Genomic DNA, 20,049 nt, shown 5'->3' with positions numbered 1-20,049 from the left:
AGGAAGGCTCATTTGGGGTGATGACTCTACACAGAACAAAGAACGAGGCTGGCAGACACGTGACAGACCAGGCTGGGCCCCAGTTCTCCTCCCACTGTTGGGGATGATGTGACCTGAAGCCCCAATTCCGTCATCGCTGTTTTAAGGGTGGATAGGGAAGCTCTTGGACCAATGTAAGACTGAAGTAAATGCATGTGAATGTTAGTGGTTGTCTTAGTTCCGGCCGAAATGACAATTATCGCAGACTGGGTGGCTTATAAACCACAAGGATTTATTTCTCACAGTTCTGGAGGCTAGAAATTCGAGATCAGGGTATCAGCATGGTTGGTTCTCGTGAAGGTCCTCTTCTGGGTTGTAAACTGCTGACTTCTCGTTGTATCTTCATGGTGGACGGAGGGCGAGAGAGTTCTCTGGGGTCCCTTGTATGGAGGGTGCTGATTCTATTTGTGTGCACTCCACTCTCATGACTACTCACCTCCCATAGGCTCCACCTCATAATGCGACAACACTGGGGGTTAAGATTTCAACATATGCATTGGGGGGTGGGGCACAAATATTCAGTCCACACAGCGATCTCTTTTGGTTGCATCTCTCCTCTGTCAAAATTTGTTTATAATAATGATGTTACTCCAGTTAGATTTCTGCTTCACTTATAAGACCCTGAGCCACCAAATGCTTCCCTATCTAGTCCATATTTTCCTTGCCTTCCAAACCATCTCTCAGTCCAATTAGGTTTCCTTCCACGCTCCCTGCTTCCAGCTGGCTCCGCTTAATAGCATCCAGGATACACTAGTCTCTGCATTGTGCCTGAACCAAGCTGCCTCCTTCCCTCTCTCCTCTGGTTTTCATGCCAACAGTCCTTTCCCTTCACTCATCTGTCCAGCTAGGTCTCACCTTCAGTGTCGTGGGTACCCACCACAGTGAGGACCCCACTGAAGGGGTATGAGTACTTCCTGACTGAGTAATAAGGTGAAAGGCAATAAAGACAGCCCGAGACACAATTACATTTATCTTGTCACTGATGACAATCGGTGGTGACAGCAGCTTATTAGACATAAAAAAGGAAGCTTTCTGGAACTGATTCCTGTGTTCTTTTTCTGTTCCATTTAGTTTGCGTGAAAATGAACAGTTTAATCTGTGGTTTTGCTTTTTCGTAGGTCACTTATATTTATTGTCTTTTCTGTACAACATGTATATGGGGTAAGTACATTAATTAGCTCTGATCGCATGTTGAAAATTCACATTATTGAGTGCAATACGTTTGTTATACTTTTACACAAATTGCTTTCTGGGATTTAGTTTTCTCATCTGTAAAATGAAGGGTTGGACTAGATGAACTCTAAGGTTTCTTTTATATTTTATAGTCAAGACTGCTTACTAAACTGCCTTCAATTGGCATTGGAGATTTCTTTATTTTATAATATAACCCTTTCTTAAAAACCTTTTTTGGAGGTGGGCAGGAAGCAGCTGGGCCTTTCCAAGATTATATCAAGAAGTATAAGATTAAATTTGAACATTTTAACTTTGGAAAAAGATAAGCCTAGAACATTCTGTAATAAGATCTCTTTCTTCTGCTTCTTGCTAAAGAATCTCAGTTATTAAACCCAACCTCAGACATTTCTGGGAAACTCTATGGGTGGCCTATAACTCAGGTCGATCTTTAGACAACTAAACTGGTTTAAATCACTCTAGTGAACACATCTCTGTCTGTCTATCCTCCAGTTTGGATCCACCCAGTTGTTTCTGTGATGCAAGTTGTTATAGGTCATTTCAAAGCAAATAAAAGAAAAGCTGCCTTCTGTTTTCCTTTTTCTACCAGTCGGGAGCAGAAAGCTCATGTGTCCAGGAATGAGAAGCCTTTGGCTTTTGGCTCTGCCAATGACTGATCTCTTAACCTATCCAAGACTCAGTTTTCTTCTGAGTAAGTAGGTATGATAAAACTCGTCCAACTGAATTCACATGCATTGGAGAGCATCACTTGAAATAATAAATGGAAACATACTGAAATACATATGTGTGAATTTTTAAAAATATTTTTCTCACCTGATTTTCCTAAGTTTAGTTTTGCATTATGTTCTTTTTTTTCTTCTCAGTCTCCATGTGGCCTCTTCTTTACATCCTTAGTTATAGGGGTTCTGTTCAGCTAGTCTTCAGATGATTCTTGAGGTTGACTGTTTTATAATTTATTTGTAATTTTGGTGTGATCCCGGGATGTAGTAGGCATAACGTTTACCTAAGCCCCCATCTTGGACCCTCTCTTTTTTCTATTATGAAAGTTGACAGAGTCCTAAATTTCACTTTCTTAGTTTCTTATGTTTCATATAAGTGAATATAATTCCTGAACCAAAGATTGTTCTAGCTAGCCTGGCTCCTCCTACCAGGCTGTGTATAGAGATCCTAGAGAGTTCACACAAAAAGTGGCTATACTGTAGTTGGGTTTTAAAGGTAGAGATATTAATTTATGCAATATCTATGGGAGGCAATTTGGAATTATCCTGCAGAATTTCAATGGCATATACCTGTTGACATAGGAATTTCCTTTTTTGGAATTTATCATATGTATTTATAATGACTTGTACATAAAGATAAATGCAGAAGAATACTAGTTGCAGGGTAGTGCTCAATAGCAAAACAAAGGAGGTAGCTAAATGCCTACCAATAAGGACTGATTAAATAAGTTATAGTACTTTGATGGATAGCCGTATGTATTATTTCAGAATGATTTTGAAGACATCTTATTAAGTGAAAACAGCAAGGTATAGGGGACTATAACATTTGGGTAAAAATAAAACAAGACCAAAATCACACAAAAGATGTGTGTGTGTGTGTGTGTGTATGTGTGTGTGTGTGTGTGTGTGTGTGTGTGTGTGTATGTGATTGTATGAATGTGCTCATAAATGCCCTGACACCTATTTGAAGAGATTGACTACCTCTAGGCAAGGGAATAGAAAGCCAAGGTTGGAAGAGAAAATGCCTTTTGCCATTATACTCTCTTGTACTATTTGAATTTTTCATCATGGGCATATGTTATTTATTTTTTGAAAAAGAAAATAGGCGTGCACATATAGGACAGATCACTAATCTAGAAAATAATTTATTTTCTTGAACTTTCTATGCAATAAATATTTATTTAAAAATATCTGAGATAAAGCAGATAGTGACTTTTCTCTTTTCCTCTTTGAATAGTAACAGTGGTTTTTGAGAATATCAGTGTTTTCCCGGTGAACATGGTTTATATTTTGAATGGTGACTTTTCTGAGACATAGTCTTTATCTTCTGTTAATGGGTTTCTACAGTCTTTTTTGAGGTGATGCTTCTTCCTGTATAAATACCTCCCCCTATTAAAGTGATGTTTATTGGGATATGTCTAATGTAGAAGAACTTTGTAGAGACTAAAATCACTTCTTGCTTTTTGCTTTTGTTAGTTCAAGTCAAAGCTTTATATACAACTATTTCTGTTTCTTTATTAGAATTTGCTAATCTGTTTTAAACTGATTCTTCTCTGACATGTGATTTTGCTATAAATGTCTCAGTGATGCTTGGCACAATTAAGTAAAAAAAAAAAACCAATAAAATAACAAACTTGCCTTTATTCCCAAGTCATCTAATCAACTGACCTTCTTTCTTTCCCCCTCTCTGGTTGTTTTCATACTACACTGATGAACCCAACCTTAAATGAACCCAAGTTCAGACTAGTTATTTTAAGTGCTTTCATGCTGTCCTGATCTGGCCCTGGATATTTGTTTATTTATTTGTTTATTTTACTTTATCAAAGTTTTGAACTGAATGTTTCTGCATTGTAGATAACAATATTGCTCAGAACTCAAGAGGCATATATTTCCGAAACTTCAAATACATTTTACACTTAAATTATCTCATTGCTTGGCTCTTGTCAAGGTTCAAATTCTTATATATTTTCAATGACCCTTAAGAGTGTTGTTTATAAATGTATGTTCTTTATTAATGCTTAATGTAAAGATACTATTTTTGGATTGTTTCTGAGCATATTTTTCCAGAAAAAAAGAAGTCTAAATTGTATTGTGTGACTGAAAAGAAAAATACATGCTGGATAGATTACTTTCCCTTTCATATACATATATAGACACATATACATTCATATATATTCACATACATACCTGTATATATACATAAGTATGAATGTATACATATATATGTCTTCCATGAGAACTATAAATATTGGTTTAAATGTCTATGTTTCCCCATTGTACATTGGTCTAAAGGCTTAAGTTTACAGCTTGAATTGAAAAAGATCTATCAATTATAGAAATATGTGGCTAATATGTTACACATTGCAATGAGGGCTGGCCTAGGCAAGATCATGAACTAGGCAAAGTTTGTCCCTGATTCCTTACTGATATTTCTATCTGTGCCCTCAGCTCCTAGTACCTAGAGCTGCTTTTAGCACCACTCCCTCCCAACCCACAGCCCCAAGTCTGTGAATGAACACTTAGAGCTCATTTTCACTGCAATGCATTATGGGGCCTGTTTGTCATTAAGGGATCTACTTATGGAAACAGTTAACTCTGTAAATATACTTTTGTACTGAAGTGACTGATGACTCTGGATAGAGATAACAAGGATTTGTGAGAACAAGGGACTAATTTTTCCCAAAGGGCACGTGTGTACATGTGTGTGTGCGTGTGGAGGTTGTGTGTGGGGGAGAATGTTTGGAGGAAGCATTAAAGTTAACAAAACATGTGAGTGTGGAGCAACTCTCTAAAGAGAGTGTTGAAGAAAAGTTAGCTAAAAGTAGGTAAAGTGCCCAAATTTTTCAAGTTCAGGAGTTTTCTGGTTGAGAGACACATTAGAGGAGCCATCTTGGAGTATTAGCAAATTGTAGCAAATTGTAGTATTAGCAAATTGAAATTAGCAAATTTCAAGTGGAAGGCTGTGCCCAAAGCATTGAGCCAGAGGGATTGGATGAGTGAGATGTGCCGTAGCTGATTGGAGGTAAAGCACGAGGTTCTCCCTTAAAAAAGCTGGACTTATAATTTAAATTAGATATCAATGTGCACTTACTGTTTTCCTAACTACATAGTTTATGCTCTAAGATTGTTTACAGCTTGGTAAATGAATCTTATCAGAAGAGAAAAATGGCAGAAGAGTCTGGTTAAAGCAAAATGGCTTACAGAAGGAGCCTTTTAGAAAAACAAAAATCCTAGCTTACATAATTTATTCTAGCTCACATAAACTTATACTCTTGCTCACCTAATATCAACCCTCTTTATTATCAAGCCACAATGTACATTCTTTGCCTTTTTACATATCAATATTAGTCTCTTCTTGTCACAGATTCAGGGAAAATTATACTGTGGAATTTTCACGAGTTACATAGACCAAGCGTGCTTGTTTTAATGTATATGTCATGTACCCAGCTGAGGGATCAGTAGTGGTACACTGAATCAGATGCTTCACTTTGCAGAGTGGAAAGAAGTTCATTGGTCCTTGTGGAGGAAGAGACTGCTCTGTTTGCCAGTGCTTTCCTGAAAAGGGGTCTCGGGTAAGTGTAAAAATCAACATGGACGCTGTGGGGAGGGGCCATGGGAAGTTACTAATCAAAGGACGTAAAATTTCAGTTAAGCAGTAGAAGTATTGTAACGTATTGTAAATTATGGTAACGTATTGTTCCCTTAAAAATTTGTTGAGAGGGTTGATCTCATGTTAAGTGTTCTTAGCACGATAAAAAATTTTAAAACTCAACATGGACAGCAAATTGAATTTTGAACCTTTGTGATTTTTTTAACACTAAGTAGTCCCAGATTCTTAGCACGTTTTGGTAGTCGGCAATGTTTATATATTTTATAATAAAAATTCTGTACATTTGGTAAGCAATCCCAATTATGTTAGGCCATGTGTAAGTCTTAAAGATAGTCTGGGAAGCAGTGATTCACCCAGTGTTTTATACAACACTGGTTTTGTGACTTGCCTTATGTAGAAAGTGTTCCGGTCTTAAATGATATGTACTGGGTTGCCATCTTGATATTCATGTTGCATATCAGCATTTTAAAGGTTCTCAAAAGTATTGCAGTGAGTGGCGGGAAAAAAAGCTGCTTAACTTTGTTTAGAGTAGTATTTCTGGACGTTGGACCACAAGCCCTTTTTGAATAACACCTATTGAAATCCTGTGGAATAGTGTTCTGTAATCAAGGTGTTAGGTACATTTCTCGTGTGCTTCTGATGTGCCAGGCTTTATGTGCTTAAAATGCTTTACTAGCTCCCTGATTCCTGGCAACAGCCCTCTCACTGTCTTATTGTACTGACTTTGCTGTGCAGAAGACAGAAACACAGAGTAATTTGGTGTCTTGCTCAAGTCCAGCCAGGATGGTGCTTTTACTGACTACAGTGGATTCTGTTCTTCATTGTGCAAGAACCTTCTTGATTACTGTACACCAGGTCTCTTGAACACTTATGAAATGCTCCCTTATATTCTGACAGTAGCAGTTGGCAGCCCACTAACACATCTGTGCTGAGAGTTAGATCAAACAATTATTTTGATTAAAAATATGGCCACAGTCTTATCAGAAAGGAATATGTTTCGGAAGCTTGGGACAGTTTTTGAGTCAGAGCAATGATTCTAGTGAAACAGGGCCAAATCAATCCTATGGGGCTTGACCCTCAAAAAGGACAATCCAGTAAAGATCAGTCTACAAGAACATGGAAAGCGACCTTCCTGAGAGAAGGGACCATATAGTTCTCCTACAGCATCTCTTCATCGTCACATAGTAAGAGTGCAGTACGTATGGGGATCCTTTGCCAAGCTCTTTTCCTGTAAGCAGCTGCCCTATAGAGCAGGGTGTCCAAACTGCGGCCCGCTGGCCAACTGTGGCCCGCAATCCATTGTTAATTGGCCCGCAGCAAATTCCAAAAATATATTTAGTTTACTTAAATAAACCAGGTGAGGCAATACGTGCTTCACCTCGAGTGAGTGGCCCGGCTGTTTGTGTATTTTACCGCATATGGCCCTTTGTGAAAAACGTGGAAAAAAGTTTGGACACCCCTGCTATAGAGCTTATGTTGAAGTAAATCCCCTTCTGCTTCAACTGCTTTGTTTCTTCTGCAATGCTTCAAAAATTTCAGTGATCAGAATATAGCTTGAGCTTTCTCAAGCCACTTTCATGATATAAGTTTTATTTTTCAATTACAGTTGATGTACAATATTATATTAGTTTTGGTGTACAACATAGTGATTAGACATTTATATAACTTACAAAGTGATCATCTCGAGAAGTCTAGTATCCATCTGACACCATACACAGTTATTATATTATTATTGACTGCATTCCCTATGCTGTACTTTACATCCTCATGACTATTTTTATAACTGGCAATTTGTACTTCATGATATAATTTAAAAACAAAAGGTACATTTATACAATGGAGTACTACGCAGCCATAAAGAAAAAAGAAATCTTATCATTTGCAACAACATGGATAAATCTAGAGAACATTATGTAAAGTGAAATAAGTCAGAAAGAGAAAGACAAGTACCATATGATCTCACTTATATGCGGAATCTAAAGAAAAGAATATGTGTATGAACTAATCAGAAACAGTTTTGGGGACACAAAAAACCGAGAGTTGTTAGATGGGCGGGGGGGAGGGGGTTGGGGATGGAGGGAAGGGTGAAGGGTTTGGGGGGCGGCTGGTGACCACAGGATGGCCTCAGGGTTTTTTGAGAATTACTTTGGGGAATTTATTCAATAGTGTTTGGGGATTTTGTTGGGTGTCCGATGGACATGTGTCCTGTTTGGGAGACCACCTCAGGGATACTGTGGATGCCTGGTCATGGCATTGTACACCAGAGGCTGGACATTAATGAATGCCAACTATAATTTTATGTGTATAATGTGATGGCTCAGTGTGAGGTCGGGGTGGTGGTGGATGGGGGGAGGGGGGTTCACGGTGTGAGGGATGTAAAAATAAAATAAAATAAAATAAAACTATTACAAAATAAAAAAATAAATAAATAAATAAAATGATAATAAGAAAATAAAAAAAAAAAAGGTACAAACCTCCAGTTATAAAAGGAATAAGTCCTGGGGATGTCATGTAGCGGCATTGTGACGATAGTTAATTATACCGTACTTTACATTTGAAAGTTGCTAAGGGAGTAGTTCTTAAAAGTTCTCATCACAAGAAAAAAATTGGTAACTATGTGTGGTGATGGATGTTAACTAGACTTATTATGGTGATCATTTTGCAATGTAGACATATATCAAATCATTGTGTTGTATACCTGAAACTAACATCATGTTGTATGTCGATTATATCTCAAAAATTTTTTTTCTTAAGTAGGGACATAAAAAGTAGTAATCTGAGAAGTGGGTTTAGTCCTTTCCTTATAAACATACACATTATTCAAGGGGAGAAAAGCCTGGATTTTGTGTGAGGTTGTTAATATAGACATATTAAGATTGTATAAATGAAAAGGAAAAGAAATTAGTGCATCTAAATGTTAAGATCCTTTGAACTTGAGACCCAAGGAGAATGGATGGGTCAGCTCTGTGGCAGGAAGAGGATGGGGACACCACAAAACAAAGAGGAACAGTTGCTGGATAAAGCCAGCGTGGTGTGGTCCTCAGATATAAATAAGGCCCAGAGTTGTTTTAGTGAGGACATTTGGTGATGTCTAGAGACATTTTTTGGTTGTCACACTGGGTGGAGTGAGGTGTGACTGGTCCTTGTGGGCAGAGGCCAGGGATGCTGCCTGGTACCCTGCAAGGCACAGGACAGTCCCCACGCCGAAGAGTTGTCTGTCCCCAAGTGCCAAAGTTGGGGACCCTTGCTTTAAAGGATTACCACAGCCCTGTCAGGCTGGTGTGATTGTTATTTCCATCTGTCAATACAAGGAATCACGTTTCCAAGAGGTTTGAATAATTTGCTAGTATGTGGGAGAAACAGGAAGCACCCCCGGAATCTGGCTTCCATCCCCGTGTTTGCTCCAGGATCAATGAGAAGATGGTGACGCTCAGGTGGAAACACCAGTTTTCGTCATGACTTTGTGAGCTCAGGTGGACACGTTCATGTGCCCAAGCCTCAGTTTTCTCACATTGACACCCTTTCTCTCCTGTCTCCTTGGGCTGATCAGCAGTCACAAGCAGTCGCGTGCCTGGAGGGTGCCTTTTGCACCCTGTAGCACAGCTGTCAGCCTGTGGGGTAGGAGGGCTCCCGGGGAGGGCCTGCCCTCCGCTGGCTGTGTCACCATTTCTGTGTGTCACAGAGTGCTGTGTGGGGAACGCCACTCAGCCTCTGCTCTTCCTGAGACAGATGGGTCCCAAGGGAGGGCTACTCGTTGCTGGTGACATTTTCCAGCAGGGAATTTGGGAGCGTGGAGTCTGTGTAGCACTGGGAGGTTTGGGAGGCGGGCTCTCCCAAGTCCTCAGCAGCCAGCCCACTCCCATACCATCTCTTGAGCCACAGTGACAGCTCAAAGTGGACTATAAAAACAGGAATATACCAAATTCTGGAGGCCTGAGCATCTGCCTGAGGTGGCATAGCCCCTGAGTGGCAAAGCCAGGCTTTCCTAAGAAAGAAATTCCTGTGTATTCTTTTATGGCTTAATGCCTGAGTGAGTAGTTTGTTCAGGCCCCAAATCAAAACTGCTTCTAAAGCAATTGTTGGGAAGCCAGGCTGCCCCATGCCATGGAGTGACTGAGGTTAGGGTTTTCATTAGACGTTGAAGCTAGAGTTTGAGGGGGAGCTGGGGTGTATCTAAGGCCCAGAATCAAGGGCAGCAGCTTCGATGTGGACAGAATTGAAGTTCAGTGTCATCAATGCTCTGCTGGAGGACCACAGTCTAGCCTCAACATGTTTTTCCAGCAGTAATCACTATTACTTCCCTTTTGAACCCTCTCCTGTATTAGGTGGGCTTCTCACTCACTCTTGAACATAATCTGTTCACTTCTCTACCCTTTTCTAGAATGCCTTCCCACTTCCACTCTGCTTCCGTCTTTCCTGTTTTCCCCAAAGGAGCTCAGTGGAGATGCCCCCCCCGCCACCATGCCTCCCCACAAAGCTGCCTGCCCATTCCAGCCCCTGCCGATGTCCCCTGGTGGGAACCTGGTCTCCTTTCATGTAACTTCTTATACTCTGGCTCATAGCTATGTTTTTTTGAGTATGGATTTGCCTGATCCTCTTGATTAGATTGTAAACACATACTTTGTAAAGGTGGTCATTCGGAAACATATGATATGTTTATGTGGGTTCCTGGCCCATAGTGGACACTAGAGTAACGTAAGCTACCGACTTTTATTTCTCTCCTTTGAGAACTGTGCGTCATTTTTGGTACTTCTTTGATCCCAATGGATGGCATGCAATAGGTAGTTAACATATATGTAAGTCAATAACTTAAAACTCAGACTCCAGCCTGGACAGGATTTGGAGTCTGAGCTGGTGGCCAGGATGTATGCGGCATGCATGTAAGGACACTAGCCATCTCCAAGAGTAGAGGGGACAGAATTAGCGGGGACTCATCCCCCCGTTTTCCATGACACACAGCATTTAAAACCTGTTATTAAATGAGTCATCTCACATAGTTCAAATTCCCTTGTGAATTTCAGGTATGGCCAGTAATAACTTTGAGGAAACTTCCATGTTTTTGATGGTGATCTCTTTGTGGGAGACAAAATTACTTGTCTTTATAGACTAGGGTACAACTTTTTATGCCTTCTGCATTAGTAATTGGCATGATAATAAAGATACCCTCTATAGTTTTTTTCTAGAATAAAATATATTCATATTGTTTTCCACTCAGGGAAGTATAGCAACTGTGAAATAAATACAACTTTATAATTTAGTGGTTTTACATACAAAGAGGTCAAATGACTCAAAACTCAAGACCTGTCTTAGTTGTTTTTTTGGTTTGGAAACTAAAATCACACATTTGCAAATCAGTCTTTCCTTTGGGAATTTTAAATCACTAAAAAAATGTACAAGTATTTTTCCTGCAATCTCATTCACTTGTTCCTTACACTTCTAAGAGCCTGTATTCCATGATAAAAATGGAATTTACTTGAGAAATTTTAATTATTGTTAATAGTTTTCATATTAAATTATTTGCACACAAAGTTCTAGAACCCAGTCTCTACATCTCTCATACAGCTGGGTTGTAGTGCCCTCTGTAGCTGTAGCCTCACACATGGCTCAGAGCAATTATTTTTATGTCCCAAAGTTCATATAAGTCAATTATGTTATATTTTGATGCAGGCAAGTTCCAATGACAACTGAGAAGTTGGTATATTTGGTCTGTCACCAACCCCTTATTTTTGGGGTTCTGCTTTCTCCTTTTTCTTGCCGTGTCTTTCTCCTCCAAGAACTAACTCTCTAGCTCATTTGATCTCTATTGGAGAATTCTCTGATAAATGAAACACTATCTAAGGTGACATACCCAGGTGCCTACAGGGGACAGCAACTCGCCTGAGTGAGGGGACCCCAGGATGTGACAGTAGGCCTTGGGGACTATTGGGGAAATGGACGATGCATTTATCATGTAAATGCATCAGAATTCAGAATTTTTTTTTTTTTTTACAAAAACATAGTGTCTAACAAATTTCCTGGTAGAGTTCAGCCCACCAGCTTCCAGTTTATAACTCTGGTGGAGCTTGTTAAAGTATTCCCTCTGTCAGGAGTATTAACCTTGATTTTTGAAGAATGAAAAACTTGCAAGTTAAAAGAATGAGTCTTCAGTTGCAGGATTCCTTATGTAGGTGCTTGAGGAAGTATTTCTGAACAGGGTGTGGGGGTCCGGGAGACAGAGGGAGGAGACGTGCCTGTCATTTCATACTCGTGGGTTTATTATTAATCACAGCGGTAACAGTAGTTGTAGTACCTGGTACCTGTATATTAATAGAAGGATAACTCCAAGTAACGACCACCGTGCTCAGTAAGTGGGCAAATCTCTCTCTTTAAATCTAGCATTTGTGCTTGAGAAAGAAGACTATGATAAAGCAAGCTTATATTTGCCTCCTATGCCATAGAACATATCCTTTTCTAAACAGTCCAGGTGTACCAAACCTCACCCGAGATTCCTAGTTGCAGTTTGGGTCTGAAGGTAGATTTTGGAGTAACTGCCCCCGTCAGTCACCTCATTAAGTTGTCAGTGATTTGTGGCCAAACCTTTGGTTTCCTCACGTGGACTTCAAATCCATAGCAACCACTGCTGAGCTCTGCGACCTAGCGTGAACCAAGACCAGGCAGCCGCAGAGCTCAGCAAATGTGGGACTACACAGAACTCGGGAGGTTCAAGGTCATTGCCAAAGTGGAAGCAGCCTTGTCGTTGGTGAGAAATAAGGGCTAGCAATACAGGTGCACGCCAAAGCAGGGTGTGTTCCATGTGGGAAAGTGGGGCGCGGCATTTGTGACTCTAAGAACACTCTCTAGGGCCACTGACCATCTGCTCAAATGAGTTAAAATGCTGAATTACAAAGTTTTTAGAAAAGGAAAATATTTTTCTCCTTTCAAATACCATTTTCAGTAAGTTGCCAAAAAATCCACAGGAAAACAGCTGTCTCCAAGGTGCAAATTTTTTCACTCCTCTGTCATACAATCTTCTCTGCAATTCATTCAGCAAATAACTAGTCATTCAATCCACTCATTCAACTAAGAGCCACCGAGCATTCTCCGTGTGCCAGGCATGTGACGAGGCTGTGAGGTCGAGGGAATGGAGGCAGAAGAAAGTCCCTGTGACCTGGAGCTCGGAGCCTGGAAGGAGAGGCAGAGATTCACCCTCTAGTCATTATTTCTGGGTGCCTGCTGAGTGCCAGGTACGGTTCTAGGGATCAGAGCAAAGAGCGAATTCGTTGCTCTCTCCCTGGGTGCATAATCTGGTGCCCTAACTGGGTTTTGCAGAGGAGTGTGTGTGTGGCGGAGGTGAAGGGGGGGTGGGTGAGGGAGCTGTGGGTCAACACTTCAGCTTAGACCTGGTGGAATCAGTGGTTCCCTAGCAACAACCCAGAAGAAGCATGTTGCGTTAGTTCCAAGGACTGCCGTAACAAATTAGTACACACTTGATGGCTTAAAACAACAGAAACGTATTTTCTCCCAAGTTCTAGAGGGCAGAAGTCCAAAAGCAAAGGCATTGCCAACTCCCTGCATAGGCAGTAGGAGAGAATCTGCTCCTTCCTTCCTCTAGCTTCTGGTAGCTGTCAGGGTTCCTTGGCTTGTGGCCATCTCACTCCAGTCTCTGCGTGCCTATATCAAATCTTTCTCTGTGTTCCTCTTCTCTGGATACGTGTGATGGCATTTAGGGCCACCTGGACAATCCAGGATACATTCTTCATCTCAAGATCTTTAACCTTATCACATCTTTTGTATCTAAGGTAAAATGCACAGGTTCAGGGGATCAAGATGGGGACATACTTTTTTTGTAGCCATCGTTCAACTCACTACAAGTATTTGGGCAGAGACAACAGCCTCTTGGGCCCTGAAGTGGGAAACAGATGGGCTGGCGTGTTTGAGGGACTGCAAGGTGCCAAAAAGTTTTGACCAAAGTGGGTGAGGGAGCACGTGGCATGAGATGCAGTTGAAAAAGCAGATTCGGGTTGTCTTGTATGATCAGGAAAGCTTTGAAAGATTTTAAGAATGGAGGCAGGTTGAATGTATGTTGTAAGATCATTCCAGCTGCTGTTTGGAGAATACAGAGTGGGGAACGACAATATCAGGGAAAACCTGAGAGGAGACCGCCACAGGTGGGAGGTCATGGTGGCTCAACAAGGCGGTGAGGGTGGAGGTGGGAGGAAGTGGATGGGTGTTGGGAATACTTGGGAGGCAGAATTGACAGGAAGGAGAGGGAGACTCCCTGTGGGTCATTTGCAGTTAGATGTGCCCGGGTGAGGTGGCAACGGCTGCGTGAGTAGTGGTGTACCGCTGAGAAGCACTTTGGGGGGATGATCGTGAACCCCCGAGTCCAGTTTCTGATTTGTAGAACTTGAGATCAGTTGGATATGTGGCAGGGACTCCCAAAGAGAGGTCTGGGCTCGAGAGGAAAATGGAGTGAATATCAGAGTTGGATGTGATGGATCCTCTGGAAAAGCATGAGTTTGCTCAAGAGAAAGTGAGAAGGGAGAAGAGGCCAGGGCAGCCCTGCAGAGCTGTGGGAGGAACTCCACCACTGGGAGGAAGGGGAGCAGCACAGAAGACACAGGTAGGAAGAAGGAGGGAGAGTCAGCTGGATTACTGCCCCTTAGGGAGCCTACCAAGAGCTCTAAACACTGTCCCCTTCAGGTGCCTCAGCAGGTTTCCGATGTTGGGCTGTTAGTACGCCATATTTTTTAAATGGGAAAAGTACTTTGCAGTGAGCTAATTGTTCCCTGAGAAAGCCATGTCTTCTGGTTCTCAGCTCAGTGTTCTTTCCACTCCACCATGCTGCCTCTTAAGAACACAACTGAAAATCCCCAGTGTTACTCCTGGATAAATGGATCCAATTATTCCCTCATTAACAAATGAAGAGAACTTAAGGTACAAGAAAAAACTCTGCCCCCACAGTTCAGTCTCCTTGCACTGTCTAATCTTGGAGTAACCTGTTTCATTATTTTTATAACTCTTAGTAATACCCAGCGGTTTCCCCGGTAACTGAGGAGGACCCTGGAGGCACTAGCTAAAGGGTTTAAGCGGCGAATGGAGTCCTTTGGAGGGTTAAGTGATGTTATGGTGTCACCTAGTGGCCTAATGGTTGAATGACAGTCAGGCTTTAGAAAGGCAGGAAGGGTGCAGCCGAATGCTTCTTTGTTTGTTGAAATTATAAACGTCTTAATCAATTCTGCATTCCATAAGTATGTGTTTAGAATTTATACTGTGCGAGATAGTGACAGAGGCGTTGGGCCAGTAATAATGTACACAGATGCCTGGCCTCAAGCAGCTTACTAGACATCATCCCAAGCAGACATTACAGTAGCATGCACGAAACAATAATGAAAAATAGGTGATGAGTCTATTGAGGTGTTCCTTGTTTTAGGGTGGTGTCACGCGGGGGACCCCGCTCACTGCGCCATTTGTCGTGCGGGGCGTCCGGCGGGGCCTCAGCTCCCGCTCCCCACATAAGAACGCAGGATGTGGCTAGGCCCAAAAGGAACACCCACGGAGCCATAGGTAGGGAAGTCATACCACTATGGTCTCAATGGAGGTTGGGTTCACACGACGTGTGACCTGCTGTCCACTTTGCTGCCAACCGACCGACTCTCCTTGACTCTCCTTCACTCTCCTCCAGTCTCCTCCTTCACTCTCCTCCGCTCCCCTCCGTAGCCGCGGCAGTTATATCAGTGGCCAATGGCTCAATGGCTACAGCTGATGGCCAACCAGCCACAGCTGACGGCCATCTACTATCCGAGCCAGCACCTCTCCACATGAGGCCGAGAGCCTGGAAACTGTTCTCTGGGGCTCTGTCCCCACAGGTGGGTATGAGAATTTGTAGGAGAGTGGAGCTGAGAAGGACTGGGGTAGAAAGGGGAAACAGCACCTTTGACATCAGAGGAGCTGGGTTCAAATCTCTACTTCCTCAGGTGATAGCCACTTGCTTCATGTCTCTGAGCCTTGGCTCCTGGTTTGGAAACAGTGTTTGGTTCCTGGGGACAAGCAAATCAGTGCAGCCCAAAAGTCTGATCTGAAGATTTTGGTTTTAAAGATGTACATAGTCTCTTATCTGTTGGTCTCTTCTACCAAGTTGCTGAAATTAAAACCATTTGATCCTAGCCCTGCTCAAGAAACGTGCCTGCCAGTGACAATGAACAAGGAATGAAATCCTAAAGGAAAGCTCTGGCCTCAGAGTCGGGTAGGCATGCCACTCTGTCCACTCTGATGGCCTTCGTCCTTTATCTGTCCAGGTGGCCCAGAGCCTAGTGCTACAGTAGCCGCAGTGGGGAGGCCCATGTACTGGGTCTGGTGACACAGTGTCAGATTTGCCCTTGAGTGAAAGGAGGATGACGTTGTGGCTTCACATGGCATGCCAAAGTTTCCTCAGCTGTCAAGACAATTGCCAGTTTTGGATTCATTGAATCTGTTTTCGGACCTCACCGTCTTCCACTGGAAGTCACAAACCACAGAGGCCATTCTGTGCACATGATAGCATAAAAACAAAAATAAAATAAAAAAATCAATCAATCAATCATGGGATACTATATCTGAAGCCAGTCATTCCACCGGGCATTTTTTTCCCTTTTGCTAGATTGAATGCAATGTAGCAATCCATTGTATAGCACATTATTGTTTGTGGGAGGAGGGGGCATGGTTAGGAGTAGGATATTTCTGTAAAAACAAAAGGTTTTTTAAAAAGACGCAAATTCCTGTGATTATTTAATGATTCTCTAGTTACAGAAATGTGTATCATGGGCCTGTTATTTATGCTTGTTCTTCCTTAAGTTAATTCTATTAGAGCCCAATAATAAGTAAGCTCAAATATCTACTTGTAAACATAGCTGTTTTTTTACTGACTCCTTCTTTTACATGAAATAATTTAATGGAAATGGCAGTATTCTCTACATTGCTGTGGATAAATTATTTACTCAAATTTGGTGAACTAACAATGACCATTTCAAAGACTGGTATTTGGAAAATTTTCATGGGCATCTTTCTGAGATTTAATACTGTTATGCAAAGTTTAGTGTATTTTTTTAAAATTTACCCCATAATAAACTGTTAGTATGAAAAAACAGCACTAAATATAAAACAAACAGCAAAGTCTTCTAGCAGCTGTAAAAATGTAAGCATTTCGTATTTTATATTAGTTTTTCCACTTGCAAAGTTGGGGTTGTATTTGTCATTTAATATGGTTGAAATGAAAGCATAACAAGGCCTGTGTTCTAAACAAGGAAAGGACACCAACATTACTGCATTCAGGACCATTGTTTGTGGTGGGGTGTGTGCTCCACTCTCCTAAGGTAGAACCATCATCATCATCATCATCATCACAAGTTCAAGTTCGTGTAACTACTGTGGGCCAAAGTTCTGGGAATGACAGTTCAGAAACGTGAGAAAGCAGCTTCTTTTCCTGTTACACAGCCTTCCTTTGGTTGGGTGGGTGGGGGTCTGACCAAATTATTTTATGAAGTATTTATTCTTCTCTTTCTTACCACCATGGCCTCGGGCACCTAGGCTCCGCCCTCTGGAAGCTCCTGGTCTGGTGGGTGTGGGGTTGGGAGGGTAAAGAGATGATCACAGTAACAGGTGGGGAGTGTTGTTACAGAGGCATCTTGGAGAGACATCCGATTCTGAAGGGTGTGTTGGGGGAGGGCAGGAGATGGGGGAGTCTGTCCCTGGGAGGATTGAGTGATGACTTGGGGGAGACACTTTTGGGATAGGACATCAAAGTATGTGAAGGAACAGAGCATGCTCAGAAATGACAAGGAAGCAAGGGGAGGAGGGTGAAGATGGGGGCAAAGAATTTAATAGTGCAAACAACCATTCCTTGTATCGTTTGTTTTTGAAAGTGTTTTAGGTGGCACTTTCTCAAATCAGGACACATTTCTATACTGAATGGAGTTCTGACATTCTTAGCACTCTTTTTTTCTTTCTTTTTCTTCAAAGTTCCAGTAGTTCTCCGGATGGGACATCACACTCTAAAACGAAACACACTGTAGAGATTTATAGCCAGTTAATTAACGCTCTTACTTAGTTACCCTTTTATGTTTAAACATACATTTTGTTGTTTTTAAATGATACATTATTGGAAAGTGCAGCATTCAAAAAAGATAATTTAGGAGTTTTGTATAAATTGCATGTTAAGATGTAAAATAAGTCCCAAATTTAATGAAAAAGCAGTTATACCCCGAGCCTTCTATTTAAGAAAAATGAGAACTTTTAACTTACGTTAATTAAATAACCAATAAGATTAATTAACATAGGTAGGGAGGTTGAGCTGAAGTCATTATTTATTCCTACTTTCAGACTGTAGTTTAGAATTTGTGCACTATCTGGAGAAAACTGATATGCCTTCAAGTGCCGCCCAAATGGTTTGTGCCCAAGTAATTATATTTTATTGCTTTATTTTTTGTCGCACATATTTATACAGTGAAACTTCCTTGAAAGTGCAAGGCTTTTAGTATTTTTATGGATCCTCAATAAACTGTAGCCATTGAGCTGATGAAGGGAGTTCCGCCCAAGAAGGGAGCAAATGGCTAGGGGACCAAGGGAACGTGCTCCTCACAGGCCAGGCTTCCTTCCTCCAGAATAGAAAGAGCTACGAGACTTGCAGCTGCTTCTAATGGGCAATAATTGAACATTAACTTGGTGGAACAGTCCCTCAAACAATGTCAAACTGGCAAAAGGGAGCAAGGGGTTCCTGATATTTGAGCCTGAAATGTTCCCACTGTGAGTTTAGGGAGAGAACTGAGCTCATGAAACTTCTTTCCCGAAAATAAGAGGTGACCTTTTCACTCATGGAAAGTTGGATTGCATAAATATAGTGTGACATGGAGAGGCTACTTCCAATTTATGAATCAGAAATTAAGTACAAGCAACTAAAAGAGAAATATTTCCCTCTAAAAGGGCAGACACAGTATGAGCCATATGAAGTAAAGATCTGGCAGTTTTCCCCCACTTTTAACTTGTGTCGCTAGCATAATGGCAAAAAGACTTTGATTTTTTAAAAGTTCTTTGCTTTACCAAACAGCTCAAGATTTGTAAATATCACTGACAGAATGAAAATAGTCAGAGAACTATTATCAGTTATAGATATGTGTGTGTGTGTGTGTGTGTGTGTGTGTGTGTGTACATGAGGTAATTCAGGTTTATCATACAGCTCAAATTCAGATTGAGAAAGGCAACGTTACTGTTTCTTATTGTGGTAATTAATTGACCATTTCTGTTTCTACTTTTAGACTTTGCCCAGTCTCTAATTTTCCAGTCCTCTCTAAGCCCAAGTGACCATATGTTCATGTTGGAAGACACTACTTAAGAATCAGCCCACCTCCCTTTTTAATCTTCCTTCTTAGGGTCAACCCGGACCACCCGGACCACAGGGTCCTATTGGACCCCTAGGACCTCCCGGACCCTTTGGGATTCCAGGAGAGAAAGGAATGCGCGGTGACAGTGGCCTTCCTGGAGCAGCAGGTGATGTGGGAGATAAGGTACATGTCTTCTTAAGTGTAAGATTCATATTAACCACTCACCAGCACTACTATGCAACATTTTTTATAATCACAAGTAGTACCCCCTCACACCTTATAATAAATTTAGTCTAAACTCCTCTTCCACAATAATCAGCCCTCCTTTCCTAACCTTTCCAGAGGAGTGTGGTTTTCTAGACCTTTTCTATGCATTTGAATACATGAGTGTGCTCCATGGGGAGTTGTATTGTTTCATGGCTTTTTAAAAACCCTAAGTGATACCATACATAACATGCTGAGTCTTCCCTTTTTTACTCAACCGTATGGCTTAGAGACCATTCCATGTCAATTTATATAGAGAATTTATTCCTTGAAAACTACTACATAAAGTCGTAGTACAGATGAAACTATAGTTTATTCCCTGTTGATGGGAATTTGAGATTCCATCCTAACTTTGTGCAGTGCAAGTATGCAAAATTTATAATCCTGTACATTACCTGTGTTCACATTTAAGCGTTTGTTTCTCTAGGATAGATAGATTCTGAGAAGCTGAAATGTCCAGCTTACAGGGTATTGAATGTTTTCCTTGAATTGATACTGCCAAGCTTGCTTCTTTAGTACAAAAGTACAAAAGGTTGATTTTTAAATGTTGGCATTTAAACACATTAATATAAAAATAGGTGACAATGACTGCTAAGGATTTTTGAAAAAACTGTTATTAATAATTTATGTTTTCAAGTAAATCCACTTGTTAATCTAATTTAGTAACTTTCATAACTTTGTTTTATTTTCTGGAATTTTAGGGTCCAACTGGTGTTCCTGGATTTCCAGGTTTGGATGGCATACCTGTAAGTACCCCTAAATTTTCTCCATTCTTTTTTAAAGAAGGGAGAAACACTCATTAAAACCCTTAAAATCCCATGTTTAAAAAAAATGTATATAGGCAAACTCTGTTATTTTCTCATCGCAGTGCGTGAAAAAGTGCTTGCATTTC

General features: G+C 41.1%; 1 protein-coding gene across 1 annotated transcript in view; it reads left to right on the top strand.

Moving 5' to 3' along the window:
- COL4A4 (collagen type IV alpha 4 chain) overlaps positions 1 to 20,049 on the top strand; it is a 118,461-nt gene that overhangs the window by 19,288 nt on the left and 79,124 nt on the right. Inside the window, exons 5-8 of the mRNA XM_081052078.1 lie at positions 1,158 to 1,200; positions 5,444 to 5,521; positions 18,942 to 19,076; positions 19,859 to 19,903. Of these exons, the coding sequence (XP_080908204.1) occupies positions 1,158 to 1,200; positions 5,444 to 5,521; positions 18,942 to 19,076; positions 19,859 to 19,903 (301 nt within the window). The remainder of the gene's footprint in view (positions 1 to 1,157; positions 1,201 to 5,443; positions 5,522 to 18,941; positions 19,077 to 19,858; positions 19,904 to 20,049) is intronic.

Source organism: Rhinolophus hipposideros (assembly GCF_964194185.1).
Source record: "Rhinolophus hipposideros genome assembly, chromosome: 6".
Lineage (NCBI taxonomy): Eukaryota > Metazoa > Chordata > Mammalia > Chiroptera > Rhinolophidae > Rhinolophus > Rhinolophus hipposideros.
The sequence above is the reverse complement of the archived record's forward strand: the minus strand, read 5'-3'. Positions and strand labels throughout refer to the sequence as shown.